General features: G+C 42.0%; 1 protein-coding gene across 1 annotated transcript in view; it reads right to left on the bottom strand.

Moving 5' to 3' along the window:
* ST8SIA6 (ST8 alpha-N-acetyl-neuraminide alpha-2,8-sialyltransferase 6) overlaps positions 1 to 23,298 on the bottom strand; it is a 61,600-nt gene extending 38,302 nt beyond the window's left edge. The window contains exons 1-3 of the mRNA XM_060248417.1: positions 23,105 to 23,298; positions 22,745 to 22,855; positions 7,731 to 7,829 (exon numbers count right to left, since the gene is read on the bottom strand). Of these exons, the coding sequence (XP_060104400.1) occupies positions 7,731 to 7,829; positions 22,745 to 22,855; positions 23,105 to 23,199 (305 nt within the window). The 5' untranslated portion in view covers positions 23,200 to 23,298. The remainder of the gene's footprint in view (positions 1 to 7,730; positions 7,830 to 22,744; positions 22,856 to 23,104) is intronic.
* Between the last annotated feature and the right edge of the window lie 314 nt (positions 23,299 to 23,612).

The raw sequence follows: 23,612 nt of genomic DNA, 5'->3' as shown, positions 1-23,612 counted from the left end.
GTGTTGTGATGTAGTAGGAGACAAAAAATGTTAAACGCTTTGCAGAGCAGCACGGCTGCTACCTGCTGGCCATGAAAATAGCCGTGTTGCCAGGTGGTAATAGATGGCGAAAATTGCAATATAATGCTGACAATTTGGGGGGGGGGGGGTATCCACTTGGAAGCACTAAACATGGAATGCCTTCCTCTTAGCTGAATAACCCAAACTGCAGCATTCGTTTCCCTCTCTCCTCTTCTGTTGAACCAGATTTTTTGCTACACTCCTAATTCACCTCTCTTGAAAAGCTCACCACTTTGTCCACCTTTGGCCACAAAACAGGATGATTATAATGGAGGAAGTAGCAAGATTCTCAGGACTGTTATGTGTACCTGCCTCTGCCAACAGCATTATTTGGCTCTTTCTATTGCTTTTGTCTACAATGGAAACAGAACAAGACTGACACTCCATTTAGTGGCTCTTGGGGAGGACATGTCCAAGAAAAAGGAACTAAAACTCACAATCCAACCACTACTGCATAAAGAAAGCTAGTTAAAACTTTTTTACCTGGAAAAGCATTGGAGGGTATATTGGTAGAGTTGAGCCTTATTGAGTTTCATAATTTATCCTTTTGAAGGGCTGTGGTAAATCTGTACACACCCATACTGAAACAGTGGATTGATTTACTATGCTATGTCAGTAACAATGGCATAAAGGTTGTTGTTTTTTAACCTGGTTGGTATATTTTGATTTATTTTATTCATATTTTTACCCAATGGGAATTTTTAAAAATATGTTGTTTTTAATAAGATCTGCAAGGAATATTGACTCAGCAAGGTTCAACACAATATTTACCATGGTTTTATTCCTCATATTATAGCAGTGTGGGTTTTGCATAAATGCCCAATAGCAAAGACTGAGTCTATAAGACCCCTGCATGGAACACTCACATATTTTCAACACAGAAGTGAGTTTTATGTTGAACGTTTTGTATGCTGGACTGCTGTTGAAGAACGCATGCTGAAAAACAGTTGCCTTTTTGTTCTATGGCTGATAACAGTAGTGTTCTGTGCATTACAAACAATTATTTGTGACACTTACTATTCATTCACAAAGAGATATTTGGTTTGTTTAGATCAGGGGTGTCAAACTCATTTGCTATGAGGGCCAGATCTGTCATAAATGAGACCTTGTCAGGCTGGGCCATATGTCATAAAATGTAATGCCAAGTAGCAGAGATATAACCTTTATAAAGGATACAGACAAACACAATTAAAGATTTTTTTAAAAAAAACAAAACATGCTTAAAAGATTAGCACTGTTACAATACTTTATTTATTTAATAGTCTCTGATAATTGACACCTCTTGCTCTGAATTATTGTATCAAAATCTGGAGACACTGTCTGTGCTGTAGCAATCTTGAGGCATTGCAAGAATAGAAAGACAGCCATGTATAGTGGTCAAGATCTGGGAAGCCTAGGTTAAAAATCCCCACTCTACAAAGCAAATGTCCTAGGTGAACTTGGTCTGGACACACACTCTCAGCCTCATCCTTCTCACTGGCTTGTTGCTATTCCTCATGTAGTTCATATTGCTTTCCTACTGAGAAAGACTAGATCATGAAGACATGAATACATTGAAAAGGGGGAGGCAACCCAGTTGCACCCAGGACAGCTGTTTTCCCTGTGTGATTGAGCAAGCCTAGCAAAGCAAGCTGGGGTGCAGAAGGAAGCAAGAGAGAGGGAGAAGGAAGCAGACAACAGTCATTTGCTCACAGCTCTGATAGGACCCTTCCGGGGACCTGATCCAGCCCCTGGACCACATGTTTTATGTCCCTGGTTTAGAGCTTATTCATTTTCTAATAACAGATCCCCCACCCCCAATACATATTCTTTTCCCTCAATCGTGCTGGCTTTTTTCCTGGTTTGGGGGTTGGTTGCAGCTTGCAGGTTTAGTTTCCCCTCCTGTTATGTGCTGACACATGGCAAGACAAAATTTTCACTATAAGGCTTATACTTTTATTAGTATATATTTAAACATACATACACAATGAGATCCTAAACAGGATTACACCCCTCTAAGTCCATTGATTTCAACAGATTTATAAAGCTGTCCCTCTGCTTAGGACTGCCCTGATGGCTCTTAACCAGATTTCAGCATCAGCCCTGCAGGTGCCAGTTTTGATAGCTCTAAGCCATTGGTGTGCTGCAGCTGAGCTCCTATGTGTTAATCCCATGCTATAAACTGTTATCATGATAACCAAAAGATAGGAAACTGCAGCTATTAGTCACCAGAGATCATCCCCTCTTACATCTCAGGCAAGAATAATTACCTCAAAATAGGACTTCTCTGGCAGTGACCCATGCAGCAAAGCGTGATGTAACTCCCATCTGTCACTGCTGAATGCACACTGATGACATCATTGGCCTACACAGGCAGCTAAAGGATTTTGCAAAGCTTATGTATTTTATTTTCCCACTTATGTTGGAAGAAGGCTCTTCAGGCTTCCCTGTGGAGTGTTTGGATAATTAAAACACTCTACACGATGAAAAGTGCCCACAATATATGTCAGGGTCAACCAGAAGAACAGCTATGGTTCAGTCAGGGTCAACTAGAAGAATAATTATGGTTCAGACAGGATCTGTCACAAGTTGAGCTTCACTGCAGAGTGAGAACTTGAATCCAGGTGTTCCCATTTCTAGGCCAACATGCTAATCAGTGCACTGGCTCTCAGCTGAGGGGGAAACATGAGTTTTGACCCCCAAAATGACAGCCCAATATCAACTTTCCTCATCCATAATATCAAGTACAACTTACCTCATATCCTAAAGTTATTCTACTGTATTCCCCAGCCCACCATGACAGCATTGATTCCATTAAGAGGGTAGAGAAATGACCCACATAATGTTGTCAGTATGCAAATTTGACTAAAGGGTGCTGAAGGGGAGGAGCCGCTGATCTGGTATGATGCTATGCTTGGATTAGCTGCACCAAATTGAGGGAGCCAGAATTTCTCCCTTCTTGTTCACTGATTGGTCAGTGGCAATACTCTAGATATATAATCTATAATTTCGCTTGGTCAACTGCTACTAAAAATTGTGTTTGTGTGTGTGAGGTATATTTGTGTGTCAAACTATTTGTGATTACTGTGTTTTAAAGATGGTTGGAGACCTCTCGTTTTAATGATTTACATGTTTTTTTAAAAAAATCGCAGATCAGAACACAAAAATGCCAGAATGAAAATATGCTTTTTTCCCCTGTTGCTTTTGTCATCATGATATATTTGAAAAAAGTCTGAAGAAAACAATGGACATTATGCAAGCATCCTTGGCTGCTGAAAATCTTGTTAAAATAATTTACTGTAACTTTGACATGTTTAAACCAGCAGTATACAACTCAATACATGCAGAAGAAAAACCAGCAAAGCATCAGCTGTTCACTCAGTGCTTGCTGTTGCAAATCTCTGCATTTCTGAGCATCCTGGGCATGAGTTCAGGTCACCAGCTCTGAGTTGGGGAATTTCTGGAGTCTGGGAAGGGAGCTCAGCGGGGATGTGATGCCCTCCTCTACAGCTGTTATTTTCTCCAGAGGTTATAAGCTCTGTAGTCTGGAGATCTCGTGTAATTCTGGAAAATCTCCAGGCCCCACCTGGAGATTGGTAACCTTAGTATGAGTACAGAAGGACTAGTCATTCTAGGTATTGCTTACATTTTGAAGGGAAAGAAAGGGGGCTCTTAAAGAAATCCTCACCAATCTCCCCCCTTAGCTTTTTAAGAGCAGTAACGGATGAGGTACAGGATGACCACCATAGCCCTAAACACACTTACTGGGAAATTAGTCGTATTGAACTAAATTAGACTTATTTCTGAGTGTATATGCTTAGGCTTGTTCTGAGGGTCTACCTTTGCTTCTGTTTATAATTCAAGCACTGGTTCTTGGACTAGGCTGGCATCCCGAGGGCGTTCCCAGGAATGGATCCTCCATGAATGGCAAAGGTGTTTTAATCATCACTGACGACTTAATCTCTAGCAACTGGATGCTGGGAGCTTTGCTTGCACGCGTAACTTGTGAATGACTATCAGATCAGAGATATTTTGCTCTGGTTTCACTTCCCACAGCAGGTCAGTTCAGACTACTAAACTGAAATGTTGAGGATGTGGGTGGAGTGGTTCCTTGCCGTGCTAGGAAGAGGCAAGCATGTGACTCCTTCACTGCATGCTTGGCTTGTATCTCAAACCTTATTCACCTCCCCACTGTTTCACGAGCTTGCAGCATCTTGGTAACTGAGCGTTAACTGTAAATTGAGTTCTCAGTTACTCATTTTGTCTGGTTCACTGCATGAAAAGTGCTGCAAGCAAACATGGTCAGGTATGCACCTTTTCCCCTGCTTTGAGCTACCAGCATTTGCTCAGTGTCCTCTTATTCACCATACTTGGTTGCTGCTGCTGAATCTGAAGTGTTGAACAAGGATCCAGGTATGCAGTGCCTAGGATTCTCTTCCCAATTACAAAGAGGAGAGCTTTGCAAGTTGCAGTTATCAATATCCCATTTAGTGATTGACATCTCACTACTGTTCCTCCTAGGTTTCTGCCCCCTCCCTGAACACCTGGAAACATCCGTATTGATCCAATCCTGTTTCCTCCCCCCCCTCCAAAAAAAAAACAGGCCTACTCGTTTTTTTGTCTCTCCTACTTGCTTCTAAGTCTTTCTCTCTTGATCACAGTTATGCAATTTCTAGATCATGGAACTTTCCTACTTTCATGAATTCTGAACCCTGAGTCAGGAAGTGACATCATAAACATGGGACCTAGCCTAGGGGGATACCTGGGACTTAATCCAGATTAAAATTTTCTTCAGTGTGTGGATCTGAATTCATGGAGTGGGATTTCCGCATCCCTAAGCAGTTGCAAATGCCTCTCCCCAGTCTTGATTTTGGATGTCTCCTCTCCTCGAAGAACAGGTTTGGGAAGCATTTGGACTGCTGCAGGAAAGGGGAGGCAGGAAAATCATGATCCATGAGCAAAAATTCTTACACTCATGGCAACATCTAGCCTGGATTCAACCCCTGATTTCGTGTGTTTCAGGCCTCAGAACAGGGGTCACCAACCTTTTCTTTAATGAGAGATAGTTCTAGGTAATGAAAGAATTCCCAAGCTACCTTCCCCCATCCTCAGCAAGTTTTGTTGTGTCTTAGAAATAAAACATGGGTGATGAATTGCTTCAGAAATGAAGCTATCAGCTAAGGAATACATAAAAGTTTTTTTAAAAGCCTAGAGTGGATCTTTTCACTATCTTTTCCTGGTTTGTCTCGGACAGGGCTCCTGAATGTAGCACCTCTTCCAGTGAAAAAATATATCATACTTACATATTGATTCAATTATATAGATTCTTTACAGCTCTGTATGTGGCTTCTTGTTCTAAATCATTACTCTACATGTGCTACCCGCTGTGTTGTGTATTTGATCATCTGTGGGTGTGGCCTAAGGTACGTTGGCAGCACTACTCGAGCCCTTATAGTACGTATTCTGGAACACAGGAGCAGACTTAGGAACCATGTGATTGAAGCTCCTATGGTCAGCCATTTTATGCAAAAGAATCATGACTGTGAAGATTTTTGTTTTTTCACCTTATACAAATATGAACAAACAGCTAGAAATGAAGACGTTCACAAGATCCTGCTGCAAAAAGAGGCATACTGGATACACCAGTTGAATTGCATTTCTCCATATGGACTGAATATGACCAATGATTTGACATGTTTTTTATGAATGGTCTTCTTTATAATATTATGAGTGCTGTGCATAATTTGTCTGTGTGATAGCATACTTTTGTATAAATTATGGGATTTGACATTCTTTGTATGGAATATTTTGTATGTTGTATCTGCTGTGATATAATTTGTGGTGTTTGTGTCTTTTAGCATGTTGCATTAGAAATATGTTACTTTACCTTTAAGAGGTTTGTGTAATGGCAGCTGTAAATTAGATGTTTGCCTTTTTAAACATGTTAGTTGCACTATTAGGGTGCGCAAGAAGCCACATACTGAGCTGTAGCCGATGTGAGATTGCTGCTGGAGACGCTCTGCGTCCCTCTTTTTTGAAAATTGTGTAAAGAATCTATATAATTGAATCAATATGTAAGTATGATATATTTTTTCACTGGAAGAGGGTTGGTGGTGTCTGAATGTCCTTCTGATATTTTGTATAATATTTTCTTTTGTTAGTGGTCCCAGGTCTGATGAAGACTGGAAAGAAACAAATACTTAATTGATTGGCTTGTCACCACACTACTTTGGGACTTGAATATACATGTTTTGGACATTTGGACTGATTTCTATATACTTCTTAGTAAATTGGTCACTAGCTTGCATTTTTTGTTGTGTTATGCATTATAGTGACCTCTCTCAGATTGTATTCTATCCCAACTGGGGATTGGCAACTCTAATCCAGCAAGATTCTCTAGGTCAACTCAACCAAAGTTCCATTTGGCACTGAATAAATGATGGGCTTACCCCTTGTGAATCTATAGCAGGGGTGTCAAACATGTGGCCTGGGGGCCGAATTAGGCTCCTGGAGGGCTCCTCTCAGGCCCCCAAACAACTAGCTGTCATCTGCTTCCTTCTCCCTATATCTTGCTTCCATCTGCATAACAGCTTGCTTTTCAAGGCTTGTTTAATCGCACAGGAGCTACAGAGCAAAACTTATATTTTCTCCAATGGCTGAGGTTCCTTGCTTGGAGAGGAAAGGGGGAGGGAGAGCTTGCTTTCAATGTTGTAATGGAATGGCGTTTTTTGCCCAGAGTATGAAAATGTTGTAAAAGGGATTATTGCAGCTCGAAGAAGCCTGTGCAAAACAAGGGTTCCAGTACAACCTTGTTCTTTTCAACCTTTTGGATTGCTGGCTGCATATACTGAGAGACATTGATCAACTGCACAACTATTTTACCAGGACTCCTTGGAATGAACTGAGCAATGATTGCTATAAAGACTGGATTGATTCTTGGTGAACACGTTCCCTATTTTGCTAAGGACTAATTGTATGGTCTACCATGAACTAAGATATACTTTTGTATCTGTTGAATTGTTTGGTGAGTTTGTGGGTTGTACGGAGGCTGGTTTTAATGGAAAGCCTTGTGCTTTGGATTTCTCGGTCTCTCAATCACACAGCTGAGTGACTGAGCCAAAGCCTCTCTTTGGCTGAGGCTTCTCCCCCTCCTGGTCCCCTGGGGAAGGAAGGAAAGAGCCAGAGCTTCCTTTGCCCAGTTCTCTGGATCCCATGGGAGAAATACAAAGAAAGCACCTTTAAGACCAATGAGTGTTTTAAGTTTTTTAAAAAAATCTTTATAAAATTTATATCTTTATAAAATTTTTCTATATATATATATATATATATATATATAAATATAAATCTTTATAAAATTTATATCTTTATAAAATTTATATCTTTATAAAATTTATATCTTTATAAAATTTTTCTATATATATATATATATATATATATATATATATATATATATATATATATATATATATATATATAAATCTTTATAAAATTTATATCTCTGCTACATAATATTAAATAAGCACACACATGGTCCGGCCTGACAAGGTCTCATTTATGTCAGGTGTAGCCCTCATAACAAATGAATTTGACACCCCTGATCTATAGCAGGCCTGCATGGTTTTTTGGAACTGTAGCATATATATTTATAAGTAGACTGTTAAATAAAGCTCCAACAGAAGCAGACACCTTACCTTTTCCTCCTGATGGTTGCAACCCAACTGTTACTCCACATCTCTTTGCATTTGGAGGCTTGCTCTGGCTTCTGAATTTCAGTCTGATTAGGAGTTGTTCTGCTTAAATGAAAACAAAAATCATCTTTGAAAGAACAAAAAATGTTATTGGCAGCAGCCCAGTGGATTGCTGTGAAGCTAAGATAAGCAACAGCTTAGAGTTTGGGGTAGAAATGCCACTGAAGACTGTTTCACTTTCATTATGCTGAATGCTTTGAGTTGCAGGAGCATATTTGATTTTTAAAACCAAGCTGGGCTTATATCACTGAGTGCAGTGTGCTGATTCTGATGTAAATCAGAAATACAATTTTTAAACACTGAAGTTGCAACCAGCTTCAGCATAATCACATCTCTAAAATGTACAGGAATATTTTAGCAATAAATATGATTTTTTTTTTTTTGCAAATCTGCTTTCAAGATGCTACATTCAAGAATAAATGCACAATTTAGATAATATAATTGCAGTTCATTTATTGCCTTTATATTGTTTTCAAGGAAGCCTACAATGGGTTTCCAAACAACCTTTCTAAGTTTGCCAACACCAGCTTGAGAAATTCCTGGAGATTTGAAGGTAGGGTTGCCAGGTCCAACTCAAGAAATATCTGGAGATTTGGGGGGTGGAGCCAGGAGCAAAGGTGTGACAAGCATGACTGAACTCCAAAGGGAGTTATGGCAATCACATTTAAAGGGACCACACACCTTTTAAATTCCTTCCCGTCATTTAGAAATAATGAAGGATAGGGGCACCTTCTTTGGGGGCTCACAGAATTGGACCCCCTGGTCCAATCTTTTTGAAACTTGGGGGGGGGGCTGTTTTGAGGAGAGCCACTGGATGCTATGCTGAAATCTGGTGCCTCTATCTCAAAAAACAGCCCCCCCGATACCCGGATACCCAAGGATCAATTCTCCATTATACCCTATGGGAATTGGTCTCCATAGAGTATAATGAAGCACCCAGCAGACATTTCCCTCTCTCCTCCCGACACACTTTCTGCTAACTGAAGCAGGGGGAAGAAGTTGCCAACCCCCTGCCCCAAATGGAGATTGGCAACCCTATTTGGGGGTGACGCTGGGGAGGGCATATTTTTTTGTCGATTTTAGAATAACCATTCAATTGTTGCAATGTGGCCAGTAGTCTCCTCTCAGAAGTGGCAAAGGACTATTAATATTATTGTTGCTAAGGCACAGGAGCAGCTAATTCCCCTCCCCAGATGTGAGGTCTGCTTGATGATGCAGGGGGCTCCAATTCCAATTTGTGTTCTAAGGTGTGTTTAAATGAGTTAATCAATGGCTAAAGGGCACTACCGCTCCATGATCAAACCTGATGATTTCCCAGCACTATCCTAAGCACAATTACATCCCTGACTTCATTACCATCATCATTCTTCATTACCCCTGACTTGAAAAGGAGCAGCCCTGCTGTGCTTTGCTTTGTCCCTCATGTCCTCCTCCATGTCTCTCCACTCTTTTAGTTCAAGCAAGTGGGAATTTGGGATTTTGGAATGCCCTCCCAAGGGGGACCCACATTGTCCTGATGCGTCTTTGTGTTGGGGTATACTATAAGAATGTGGTTGTTCTGGTGGACATTCTCAGTAGATTGATCTCGGGCTCCTTGGTTCTGGTGCTTGGCTGGTCCTTGCTGTCTCTCTATGTTACTGATTTTACAAACAGATCTCTGTTTTTATTATGGGTTCGCTGTCTTGACAAGGCCTCCTTTGTTAAAAGGTGGTTCTCCCCCCTATAAATAGATAAAATAAATGTATGGTCATGAAGCCACTTCCATGTGTGAGTCCTGCACCAATTTCTTTAGTGCCCTTCCCATTTAAAAGGCCACATAAAAGTGTAAACGACCTTCTACCTCTGCAGAAGTCCAGAAAACATAACACATGCATCAGCTCTCAGAGTGTCAATTCACATTCCTTTGCAGTAGCCAATGATATAACCTTGTCACACACAAAAAAGTTATGCATTTCTTGGTCTTGCTTCCAATGCATTTCTAATCAGCTGCTACATCATCTCCATCTTTCAGCTGTTGGATGAATTTAACCTTTTCTCCACAATGACTTTCCTTTGTTGGATTTTGAAGGCTGGGAGTTAGAATCCTGATTCAAATGCTGCCAGAATTCTGAAGTTCATGAGATCTAATCTTTTCATACAGAATTCAAAGGAGAAATCAAATAATGCCCCAGCCACAATAGATGATAATCTTTGTGTGTTCTTCATCCTTGCAAAAATGATAGGAAACAGCTGATAGATTCTATGATTGTTTGCTGAATGACAGGCCAGCTAGGCCCAGGCTCATCAACACTTGGCCATAGTCAGTATATGTATGGGAGATCATCAAGGAAGGCTGGTGTTGCTATGCAGAGGAATGCAATGTCAAACTGCCTCTATGCATCACTCCCCTGTGGCATTGTGTGTAGAATAGCCAGGAGATCCTAATATTGTCTGGCAGCCAGAAGTTCTAGCTCTTTTTTAGTGTTACACATCACTAGGTTGTGAGCTACTCTTTTCCTTTTAAAGGCAAGAGACATTCCAGAGGTGCTTTGCCATTGCCTGTGTCTGCATTGGAGCCCTGGGATTCCTTGGAGGTTTTACATCCAAATACTAACCAAGGCTGACCCTCCTTGGGCTCTGAGATCTGACAGGATTGGGCTAGCCTGGGCTATCCAGATCAGGGTTCTTCCCTGGGATGCCACATGTATGGGGTTGCCAGAAGCCTGTCACAGCCTGACAGCTTCTTCTTCTTCCAGCCCTAAAATTGTTCCAGCGGCTTGCTCCTTTCCCCCTCTTCTGTCAACCTTTTTGCCTTGCACTGCTCAGCCTAACCCTGATCTGAAATGCTAGATTCATGAACATATGAATATTTGCATCGATGCTTCAGTGCTGTTTTTCCTCCCTCATCATTTCCAAGATCTGTCTGCTACTTATGGTTTGGATATAACAAAGTTTGGCATAATACATCATGCTTGGAAATGTTATTCCATGTCATTGTATCCCTAAATATTACTCTGTTTCATTTTTAAAATACTCTTTTACTGTGTTAAACCGACTACCCGACTGCCATTAGAAAGCAATATCCATTCCCGAATAGGATACATGATTTTAACTTCTTTAGCATTCTGCCACCAATTTGGCTGAATTAGATAATGAGACTGAGTTGCTGTTTTAGGGTTCATGACACTTTGATTAATAAGGTAATATGCAATCTAAATGCTGAGTGAAATGGACTGTAAAATCTTAAACTGCAGAAGTAACAATTTGTCTTATAACATTAATCACAGCAACTGGGGGAGAAGAGATGGGCTGGCGTTCCTTTTTTCTAGGCAAAATTGTCCCTGATGTTTTCACCGTGCAAAGGATATTGAATCCCAATTTCACTGTCAGGCTACCTCCACCACACCCAGAACCTTATCTGACTTGTCATATTCTTCATAAGGGACATCACTTGAGAAGGAGAATCTGAAATTAGAAGAAACTACAGATTGTCTGTGCCAGAAGTCTGCAACATTGGCTCAGTACGGAACCAATCAGTGGCCTGTGAACAACTTGTAGCTTTGTCCACTTCCCAGCTAGTAGCAGGACTGCATCCTTTCAAGGATACCATGGAGCTGAGCAAGTGAGCCCCATATCTGAAAGTTCTTCATTCTTGTACACTTGAGATGAGAGGAGCTCATACGAACTGGCTTAGCAAAAAGGAATGTCTAATCAAATTAAATTCAGAGCTGTGATTGGAAGTAAGATAACACCACTGAACATTAAGGCTTGGATCCAGCAACATGCAAGAGGAAACACAGATGGGTGTAGCACAGCTCTATTTGTGTAAGACCTTGTGCAACTGAAACACAACTGGGGATACAATAAGGTGTAGTGCAAGTGGCTGGCACAGCCTTTTTTGTACTTTTCACTTGTGCACTTGTTACCATGAATCTATAGTAATAATAAAATATAATAGTAAAATAAAATAACCAACCTGTCTATCCATCTGTTTATTTATTTTACTTATATTTCACCTTTCTCCTCAATGGGGACCCAAAATGGCTTACATCATGCTCCTTTCCTTCATTTTATTCTCACAACCCTATGAGGTAGGTATATAACTGGCCCAAAATCACCCAGCAATTGTTCATGGCAGAATAGGGGTTTGAACCTAGGTTTCCCAGATCCTAGGTCCAACACTTTAACCACTACACCACACTGGCAGGGATAACTCATCAGAGAATAAAACTAGGAGCCTCAAAACTGACCACCAGCTTCAGGATTATTGTGGGAGTTCTAGGGCCAAAATGGGAAGACCTGGGAAAATCCTGACCCAGGTGAGACAAACCACCACCACTCTGTGGTATTTGCAATGGAAGCGAAGGGTCTCTGTTTGCAGCAGGCAAAACTCAGAAAATAATGCTACAGGTTTGAAAAGCAGCCGCCAACCCCAGAAGGATGGTGGAAGCTGCAGTGCCAAAAAATGAACAGCACTGGAATACCTTGAACAGGTCTATCCTCAAGACATGTAATAAGAAAGCTTTTAAGCAGCCTTTCATGTGTCTTTAATACTTAGGTTCCCAATCTGCCATGGAAGGTTGCAGGGTGAAACACTCTCAGCCAGATCTACCTCACAGGGTTGTTGAGAGGATAACATGGAGGACAGGAGAACAATGCAGCTCTGAGTCTCTACTGGGTATGGTACTTGTTATAATCTGATTTTAAAATATATATATATATATATATATATATATATATATATATATATATATATATATATATATATATATATATATATATATATATATATATATATATATATATATATATATATATATAAGAGATTACATCATTTGTCATATAGCAAAGTAGCCTTTAGAAAAGGGTGGGGCTTTTTTGAGCAGGAACACACAGGAATACAATTCCACCTGGCTTGGTGTTAGGGGTGTGTGGTCTAATATGCAAATGAGTTCCTGCTGGGCTTTTTCTATGAAAAAGCTCTGCAAAAGGGTATTAGTTCTGTTCCACATGTATAACCACTAGAACAGATTAATGTTCCATTACCATGCATGTAAAGGGTGGAGGGGGGAGTATTATTTTACTACTTGGTGAGATGATGGGGAAATACTAACTCCCTGCTTCTGTTCATAGCATTAACAAAGGATTGCAACTGTACTACAACAATCAGAATAGGGATAAGATGGACCTGAGACTAAGAATAGGAAATATATGGGGAGTTGGAGAGAAATGGAAAAATTAGTTGAAGTGAGAGAGAAACTGAATGAGAAAAGTGTGAAACAGAGGGAGAATATTTAAGGGAAAGAGAAGGAAAGGTTCTTCTATCTTGTTGTAACACCCTAACTAATGCTTTGCAAGATCTGGCTGAGCCGGGGGCAAGGAAAGGGAGGGAGAAAAACTAGGCTGTTGGCAGGCTGCAGGCTGGCAATTACTGTAGCAGCCATCAGCTTGCTGTCTTGTCTTGCACCAGTGCTGGCTTGGATGACAGGCTTAGCATGATCTGTTAAGCAAGTTTTGCCTCACTCTTAGAGAAAGGCAAGTCTAGCCAATAGTAGAATGCCTTTCACTGCGCTCAGGCTTCCCTGAGCCCCTAGTGGCTGCAGCCAGAACTGCACTTTTAAAATAAACAAAAAGGCATTTGGCTGGATGTAGCCTTACTTTCTAGCTGGCTTGGAGTCTCCAGATTTTGTCCCCCCAGTTCTTCCAGTCTGCAGCTCTGCTGAGTGCACTGATAGCTCTGAATTCATCTTCCATCAAGAGCAAGATGTCCTCTGAGTTAGAAGTTGCCATACATTTTCATGGAGACAGTTGTGAATAAAATGACCTTTGCATGTGCTGAGAGGCTTTTTGTTATTATATTACACATATTTGGAACCTATCTTCCTAGTCTTATTCCAATTATCTCAGGGCAGTGCACATGATACCTCTCTCCCATTTTATCCTTACAACAATCCTGTGAACTAAATCCAGCACAGAGAGAGAGAGAGAGAGATTAACCCTAGTTCACCCAGCAAGCTTCAATTCAGTGTGGGGATTTGAATTCAGGTCTCTCAGCTCCTAGTTTAATACTCTAACAGCAGCTCACATGACACAAGGTATGGATTCCTCTTGAAAATCTCTCATTCTTCCTGATTCAGCCTGAAATGCGTCTCCTGAAGAACAGGGGAGCTGGAAAATGGCCAAGGAAGGGGAGATTAATCAGTGAATATCCCTGCCATGTGCATGCAGAAATGATTGGTGGGACCTGACCTATTATGCTGCAGCTAAGGTCAGTTTCAAAATTCTCTTCATCTCTTGCCAAAGGAAAGTGTTGCAACAAAAGTACAGATACTACCACCTGGTAGCCAGCATTTCTTTTTTTGGACAAAGTATTTGAGTGGATGATGTCTACAGAGTTTCAGGCAGTATTGGAAGAAAATTACCTAGACTCATTCAATCTGGATTCAGGCTTGGATTTAAGACAGAAACAGTGACTGATGATCTTTACTGGGGCAGTGACAGGGAGAGTGCCATAGTGTCCTTCTGGGTTGGGAGTAGTGGTGGTATGCTGGTTCTACAGAAAGTGGTGCTGGGAGACTGCTGCTCTGCCTCATGGTATTCATGCTATGAGATCTCTCAGGGATCCATCATGTCTCCCATGCTGTTCAACATCTTCATGAAGTTACTAGGAGAAAGCATCAGGGGATCTGGAGTAAGGTGCCACCAATATGTGGAAACACCTGTCTCTATTCCTCCTAAACTGCTGAGTCAGTAGGATTTGGGGGAGTCCTCAACAGATGCCTGGAGAAGGTGGGGGCCAAGCTCTATCCAGACAAGACTGAGGTGCTGTTGATTAGTGGAGAATCTGCTTGAGTATGGAGAATCGGCCTCTTCTGGAAGGGGTTGCACTTCCCTTGAAGGTGCAAGTTCATAGCTCGGGTATGCTGCTGAATTGTGGCCTGTACCTGGAGGCTCAGGTCTCCTCAATGGCATGTACTGCCTATTTTCAGTTCTGACCGATGTTCCAGATACTGCCCTTCCTGAAAAAGCATCATCTGGCCATTGTGATTTATGCTCTGATCACTTCCAGGTTAGGTTACTGTAATACCCTCTATAAGGGGCTGCCTTTGAAAATAGTTCAGAAACTTCATTTGATCCCAAATGCAGCAGCCAGGCTACTGTCAGGGGGAAAGATCTGCACTGGCTGACCATTTGTTTCCAAGGGACAGGAGTCACTGAGGATTTGAATAGACCTTTAATTAGCTGGAATAGGAGCCCCATGGCACAGAGTACTGCAGTCCAAGCTCTGCCCACAACCTGAGTTTGATCCTGGCAGAAGCTGGGTTAAAGTAGCTGGCTCAAGGTTGACTCAGCCTTCCATCCTTCCAAGATTGGTAAAATGAGTACCCAGATTGTTGCGGGTAAAGTGTAGATGACTGGGGAAGGCAAAGACTAACTACCCTGTAAAAAGTCTGCCATGAAAATGTCATGATGCGACATCACCACAGAGTCAGAAATGACTGGTGCTTGCACAGGGGACTACCTTTACCTTTTTTTAAAATTAGCTTTTCATGCAATGGAATTCTACATGACAAAGTGGGGAGGCAATAATGTTGAACCCTAAGTGCAGGCACAGTTCACAGCACTGGTTTTGACGATGAAACTCCTGCACGGTTTGAATTCAAAGTACCTGGAGGACTACTGGTATTGGTCCATGATAACTTTGCTGTGGGAATCTACTCTTTCAGAAGTTTGGTTAGTGGGTATTCACAGGAGGGCTTTCTTAGAAGCTGCCACTGGGTTTTGGAATTCTCTCCCTCAGGAGGGTCGTTTGACTTTATCCATTTAGAAGAATCTCAAGACACATTTATTCCAGAAGACCTTTGAAGGAGCTTGATGTTAGTTTCAGGTTTTAATAGAACAGTATTTCTGAATGTTACAAATAATTTTTATTGCCATATTTTGTATTTACTATGATATGCTTCGTGAGTTCATAGAATGAAACTGCAACATATAAGCTTCTGAAATAAATGAATAAGTTCTGCATCATAGTACAATAGAATAACAAAACAATTATTGTTGTTATTGTTATTGACAATTATACATTGAATAAAAGAACTGAAAGAGACTAATAGCCTGATCATAAATATGTTTACTTGGATGTAAAGCCCCAGTGAGTTCGAATTTATTTTTCCAAGTAAACATGCTCAGTAAAAAAGTTTTCCATTTGTTCAGAGTATAACTGTCTTCTGACTGCAGTTTCAATGGAGCATCAGTTCTTGCAGACATATCAAATCTATCAGGTAAACCCTGAAAGGGTCATTCACAACATGCCTTCAAGACATATTCTGGAAGGAAATTAATGGACGCAGTCAATTTAGGACAGCTGCCATGCTTCCTGAGTAATGTAAACTACAGTCCATTACTTATGTGCTAAGTAACTATTCCTATTTGTTGTAATAACTATTTTACCCTCAGGGATGCAATGTTCTGACAGAAGAAAGAACTCTGAGGTCTGTAGCATAGTTAATAATTAATTGCAGATAGTTAATTATTCTGCGACTTTGCAAAAAAAACCCCTATTGTTGTAGATAGAGGAAACAACAGGATGAAAGTAATATACAAAGAGCCCTGGCCATTTCTTATCTTCATTTCATGCACACACACAAACACACGCAAACAGGAAGTAATTCCTTAAACTGCTGTGATGTCATAGCATGTTCATGGGCAAAGTACTGCAGTGAAAGATCAGCCAGTATAGAATTTTGAAGTTCAAGGAAGCTGCAGTCAGAAAGGCACAATTGTCAGTTTCAGATAGGAAAGCCAGAGAATACCAAAGTAGCAATGAGATAAAGAAAAATTACTCTGAATCTATGGACAGGGGTCTTATAATGTGTTTTGGTTTGGAAGACACAATGTGATAACACAATTTTGTTTTTAAAAAGCAGGGAAATAGGAAGGAGATGAAGAGAAATATATGAGAACTAGAAACAGGACTCTAATAGTTGGAAGACATAATAAATTAGAAGTTCCACGTGCAGGGCTGGAGAGACAGGCACAAATTAGAAGTCTCAATGTGTGGAAGAGACGATGGTGTGGGGAGGAAGGGTTTAAGTTTGTTAGGCACTGGGATGCTTTCTGGAACAAGCAGGAGCTGTACAAAAAAGACTGTCTCCACTTGTCTCCAGATGGAACCAAGCTGCTGGCGCTTAAAATCAAAAAGGTGGCAAACCAGTTTTTAAACTAAATCTTGGGGGAAAGCCGACAGGACATGAAATGTCTAAGGTTCGGGAGGACTCATCTCAAAGAGATGAAGGGTTAGCTGTTACCGAGATGGTGACAAACAGTATGGACTGTCTGCCAAAGTCTCGAGGCAGCAGGACTTGCCCAGGAAATTATAGATGTTTGTATACAAATGCTAGAAGTGTTCGAAGTAAAATTGGTGAGTTGGAATATTTAGTGTTGGGGGAAAACATAGACACTGTGGGAATTTCAGAAACTTGGTGGAATGAGGAGAATCAGTGGGACACGGTGATTCCTGGATATAAGTTATATCGGAAGGATAGGGAGGGAAGGGTTGGAGGTGGGGTGGTTCTGTATGTCAGAGAGGGTATACAGTCCAGTAAGACTGAGGTCAAAGAATTAGATTCCCTTCTAGAAATGCTTTGGGTCGAAATAGAGGGCCAAAAAGGAAATTTAACTAAGGGAGTTTGTTATCGCCCACCAAATCAAAAGATAGAGGATGATTATAATATGATGGAAGGATTAAAGATAGTGGCTAAACATAAAAACTGTGTCATAACAGGTGATTTTAACTACTCACAGATTGATTGGGTGAATATGTGTTCAGGTCGAGAGAAAGAGATTGAGTTTCTAGATGCTCTCAATGACTGTGCTATGGAGCAGATGGTCACAGAACCTACCAGGGGTGGGGTGATCCTGGATTTGGTCCTAAGTAATGCCCAAGACTTGGTGAGAGATGTAAAAGTGATCGCACCACTTGGAAGCAGTGACCATAACGTTATTGATTTTACCATTTGTATAAATAGGGAGTTGCCCCAAAAGACCAGCACAACCACGTTTAACTTTAAAAGGGGTAAATTCTCTGAGATGAGGAGGCATGTGAAAAGGAAACTGAAAGGAAAGGTAAATACAGTCAAAACCCTTGGGGAAGCTTGGAGCCTATTTAAAACTACAATCCTAGAAGCTCAGATAAAATATAAACCACAAGTTAGGAAAGGCACAAACAGGTATAAGAAAAAGCCTGCATGGTTAACAAACAAAGTAATGGAAGATGTAAAAGGTAAGAAGGACTCCTTTAAGCAGTGGAAAGCTAGTCCAAGTGAGATTAATAAAAGGGAACACAGGCTGTGGCAAATCAATGCAAGACTGTGATCAGGCAGGCAAAAAGGGACTATGAGGAGCATATTGCAAAAAACATAAAGACCAACAATAAAAATTTCTTCAAATATATTAAAAGCAGGAAACTAGCCAGGGAGGCAGTGGGGCCCTTGGATGACCAAGGGGTAAAAGGATTACTGAAGGAGGCTAGGGAAATGGCTGAGAAGCTGAATGCAATTTTTGCCTCAGTCTTCACTGTGGAAGATGAGAAGTGTTTGCCTGCTCCAGAACCACTAACTTTGGAAGGGGTGTTGAAAGACCTGAGTCAAATTGAGGTGACAAGAGAGGAGGTCCTACAACTGATTGATGAATTAAAAACTAATGTCACCAAGTCCGGATGGCATACATCCAAGCGTTCTGAAAGAACTAAAGTTGAACTTGTGGATCTCCTGACAAAAAAATGTAATCTTTCATTGAAATCTGCCTCCATTCCTGAGAACTGGAAGGTAGCAAATGTCACCCCCATCTTTAAAAAGGGTTCCAGAGGAGATCCGGGAAATTACAGGCCAGTCAGTCTGACTTCAATACCGGGAAAGTTGGTAGAAAGCATTATCAAGGACAGAATGAGTAGGCACATTGAAGAACACAAGTTATTGAGGAATACTCAGCATGGGTTCTCTAAGGGAAGATTTTGCCTCACTAACCTGTTACAGTTCTTTGAGGGGGTGAACAAACATGTGGACAAAGGGGACCCAATAGCTGTTGTTTACCTTGACTTCCAGAAAGCTTTTGATAAAGTTCCTCATCAAAGGCTCCTTAGTAAGCTCGAGAGTCATGGAGTAAAAGGACAGGTCCTCTTATGGATCAAAAACTGGTTAATTAATAGGAAGCAGAGAGTGAATATAAATGGGCAGTCTTTACAGTGGAGGACAGTAAGCAGTGGGGTGCCGCAGGGCTCAGTACTGGGTTCTGTGCTCTTTAACTTGTTCATTAATGATCTGAAGTTGGGAGTAAGCAGTGAAGTGGCCAAGTTTGCAGATGACACTAAATTGTTCAGGGTGGTGAGAACCAGAGAGGATTGTGAAGCACTCCAAAGGGATCCGTTGAGGCTGGGTGAGTGGGTGTCAATGTGGCAGATGAGGTTCAGTGTGGCCAAGTGCAAAGTAATGCACATTGGGGCCAAGAATCCCAGCTACAAATACAAGTTGATGGGTTGTGAACTGGCAGAGACTGATCAAGAGAGAGATCTTGGGGCTGTGGTAGATAACTCACTAAAAATGTCAAGACAGTGTGCAATTGCAATAAAAAAGGCTAACTCCATGCTGGGAATTATTAGGAAGGGAACTGAAAACAAATCAGCCAGTATCATAATGCCCCTGTATAAATTGATGGTGCGGTCTTATTTGGAATACTGTGTGCAATTCTGGTCACCGCACCTCAAAAAGGATATTATAGCACTGGAAAAAGTCCAGAAAAGGGCAACTAGAATGATTAAAGGTTTGGAACGCTTTCCCTATGAAGAAAGGTTGAAACGCTTGGGGCTCTTTAGCTTGGAGAAACTTCGACTGCGGGGTGACATGATAGAGGTTTACAAGATTATGTAAACCTCCCTTTCTCACAATACACGAACTCATGGGCATTCAATGAAATTGTTGAGCAGTCAGGTTAAAACGGATAAAAGGAAGTACTTCTTCACCTAAAGGGTGATTAACATGTGGAATTCACTGCCACAGGAGGTGGCAGCTTTAAGAGGGGATTGGATAAAAATATGGAGCAGAGGTCCATCAGTGGCTATTAGCCACGGTATATATATGTTTGTTTGTGTGTATGTATATGTGCGCGTGTGTGTGTATGTGTGTGTATATATATATATATATATATATATATATATACACATATACACACACACACACATATATTGGCCAATGTGTGACACAGAGTGTTGGACTGGATGGGTCATTGGCCTGATCCAACATGGCTTCTCTTATGTTCTTATAAAGATCAGGAGATCTGAAGACTGAATTTCACTTGATTACATACAATAGCCCTCCAGATCTCCAGAAACCTCTAGTACTGAATATTCATATAATGTTGCCTTTCAAGTATACAGCTCTTTCCCCTCCTTACTAGTTGTTGGCTATTTCTACCAACTGCTTCATTGCTGTTCCACAATATACGTGTTTTACGGACTTTTTTTGGAGATGATAGCAAAACCAATCATTTTTTTTTAGTTTTAAAAAATCTATTTATGTGTTCTTTAATTCTGCACTTGGTATGCAGACAGGAGAATGCCTACCAGAAAGTTCTTTGTGCTGTTTTCTTATCACTGCTACCATATAATTAAAAGCCTGATTTCAGTGAACCAAAAATAACATTTTTAAAAAAAAAATCAAGGGAAGATTTAGAAATTCATCATTAATTATTACCCTAAACAATAGCTCGTGTTATATAGAAGAGCAGTAAATTTCTGAAACAGTACACTGCAGGATGAAATAAATATTAAAAACCATTCCCAGTTCCAAAGCATTTGTCAAGAACGATAGAAGGCTAAAGAGATACAGAGAAATTCATATTACCATAAAATTGTGTTAACCAATGGTCTTGTTCTCTTCTCTGGCATTCTCTTAAAGAAAGTTAATTGTCCATATTACCCTGAAAAACCTTTATTAATAACAAGAGAACCACTCTCTTATAGCCTTAATTTGAACCTGTAATTTCTATCAAGCTCTCAGTAGGAAGGCTTATTCAATGTGTTTTGGAAGTGATGTAGTTCAGTAATATATGGAATAGAAGAAATGTCAGCTGAATGCTGGGTGGGGGGAATCCTCTCAAAAGGCACATATCCACTGAGAAATAGCTACATATAAGAAACCAGTCTCCTTACCTTGAGACTTAAAACCATGCAAAGCAATGTAAAAAGTTATGCTGGGAAGAATTCTGTCATATAGAAGGCCACCTGTGAGCCTGTGAAACACAGACTAAAGAAGAACATCTTTCCAGAAGAATAGAACCTGTTGTTGGCTTCTAAGCTAGGTTTGGTGAAATTTCCTTTGTAGTGAGACGTCAGCCTTTCCAACACATCAATGCACCCAAATGTTCAAGGTCAGCCACTGTTTTCTAAAATTCTGTTTCAGATGGCAGAAAGTACAATAAGGCCAACCAATAGTGTTATGGGGCAAACCATGTAATTGTCCCCAGATTCCTTTTAACCCTCAGTTAAGCTGTCATCAAGCCTTCACTATAAGACATAAAGTCTCATATGAGTTTTGCTTCTTGAGGGAATAAAGTCTGCAGTACATTGGAGCTGTCCCTGGTCCTGCAGACCTTACTATGATTGCTCTGGCTATGTGCTATCCAGCTGCCTAACCCTAGCTACCCATCTTGTTACATATTTTTCCCACTGGTCCACACTAATCCCCTTTCAGACATCCTCTGATTCTGTGGACTACCCCCACCTTGCATGCTGGAATAGGCTAGAGGAGAATCTATTCTTTTTGGTGAAAAAGACCATTTACAGCACTGGCTCAGGACTCGCAAATTTATCAGTCTAATAGTTGGGTGAACAAGGTTTAATTATCTCAACTGTAGTTTTAATGTAGTGTGGCTCTACAGTTTTCACACTTACAGTTCACAAAAAGACCAAGCTGAGATCAAGAGGGATGTATCTATGCTCATTAGATGTTTGAACTGGGTACCCCCACCCCCAGGAACATGACTCTTCTTCAGAAGCACCTCATGGTTCTTTACTATGGATTATGAGAGGAAGAGAGAGAGAGATTCGATGGGAGAGCTTTTCAAAGAGGGAAATTAAGGATTTGGCAGCATTTCAATTGTGAAAAGTTCTCCTGCCCAGTCCCAAAACTATTTTTTTTCCATTGCAGGAGTTTAATGAGCAGTTTTTGTAAAGGGGGAATCCTAAAAAGGAAACTGGGAAAAAATCTGGTGCTTGCATGGATCGAAGCCCAAGTGTTTGTAAAAGAAACTGCTAAGCTGTGTGATAATAACTTATGACATAAAGGGAAAGTAAAAATTTGTGTCAAAAGAAAAAAGGCCAGAAGGAAACAGTCAAAAATCAGAGCCAACATGTTCCAAGCCGATCTGTACTAAACTTCTTCAGTTATCCTAAATGTAAAGCAATTCCAATTCCCCCCCCCCCCCCTCCTGGCCGAAAGGATGCTATTTTTCTATAGTTACAGATTTGGAATGAACAAATAATTACCGGTGCTGTTTCTGTTGTTATTGTACAATCAATCATCAGCGCACAAACATGTTGATATGTGTATTAAAATACAGCCATAAAAACATCTGCTGGCAATTGAATACCCTTGCAATGTTTGTGAAGCCAGCACTCCCAGAGACAGCACTTTGTTAATGATCAGCACTCCGCCTCACACTTTTTAAAAATACTCCACCAGCAAGGCCAACTGGCAAATCCAAATGCCTTTGCACACACTCCCATTTGCGAAACCAATGGGCACCTTTTCAGACCTAGTGCCTTCTGAGCCACAGCTTGTGGGTCACCCACCACAGGACACCCTTTGTTGATCAGAGCCGCGGGCTCACAACAGCAGTTTTTGACAAACCACAAGGTAGAGGAGACCCGCTGTCCGGTCCGGTCCAGTCCCCCCACCCCCCACCCCAAACCGGGCAGCCTTTACCTTTGGGTGGCCATTTGAGGAGCGAATTGGAGAGAGGCGAAAGGGAACCGGAGGGCTCTCATCACTCGGGGGACGGCGTCGGTGGTGGCTTTGACCTCCTCCTCCCAGCCCCTGTCAAGCAAGCAAGGCAAGCCCAAGTTGTCAGAAAGCATCAGGGAAGGGTTTGTTTTTTCCTGGGGGTTCAGCCATGCTCCGGAGAACAGAAATCCTGGCTGGGGGCGAGGGGGTGGGGTGGGGGGAGGCAGGCAGGCAGGCAGCTCCCGTTCTCCGGGTGCAGCCGGCGTGGATGGAGTGGGATTCCCCGCGCCCCCCACCCCGCCGCCGTCCTGCCCTGGGGGACCCCGCGCGCCCTGCGCCTACCTGGCATTGCGAGAGACCTCGGCGGAGAGCCACGCGAGGCAGAGGAAGAGGAGCAGGCTGCCCAGCAGCGCCACCAGGGCTAGGAGCGCCCGCATCCTGCCCGCCCGCAGCCGGGTCAGCCGGCCCAAAGGGAAGCCCCCCGCCGCCAGCCGCCAGCCGCAGCGACCCCGTCAGTGGGGCGGCAGGCGGTTGCCAGCGCCGGGTCGCTCCCTGGCTTCTCGCCGCTCCGCCCCCGCCCGCCCGCCCGCCACTGACATCAGCCTCCCTCCCCTCCCCTCCCCTGCCGGGGCTGTCGGGGGCGGGGGGAGCCGAGCGCCTCCGGCGGCGTCCCAGCCCGGAGCATCCCTTCGGCAGCCCGCCATTCCCAACCTCCCTCTCCAGAGAGGAGCGGCAGCACAGACCCCAGGATGGGAGCGGAGGAAGGTCCTAAGGGGGAGCTGGGGGAGATCAGAGCAGCGGCTCGCCAACAGGCTGCCTCAGAATCCGCCCCCACCCCACCCCGGGCAAA

This window comes from Heteronotia binoei, chromosome 10 (genome assembly GCF_032191835.1).
Source record: "Heteronotia binoei isolate CCM8104 ecotype False Entrance Well chromosome 10, APGP_CSIRO_Hbin_v1, whole genome shotgun sequence".
In the NCBI taxonomy this organism is placed as follows: domain Eukaryota; kingdom Metazoa; phylum Chordata; class Lepidosauria; order Squamata; family Gekkonidae; genus Heteronotia; species Heteronotia binoei.
The sequence above is the reverse complement of the archived record's forward strand: the minus strand, read 5'-3'. Positions and strand labels throughout refer to the sequence as shown.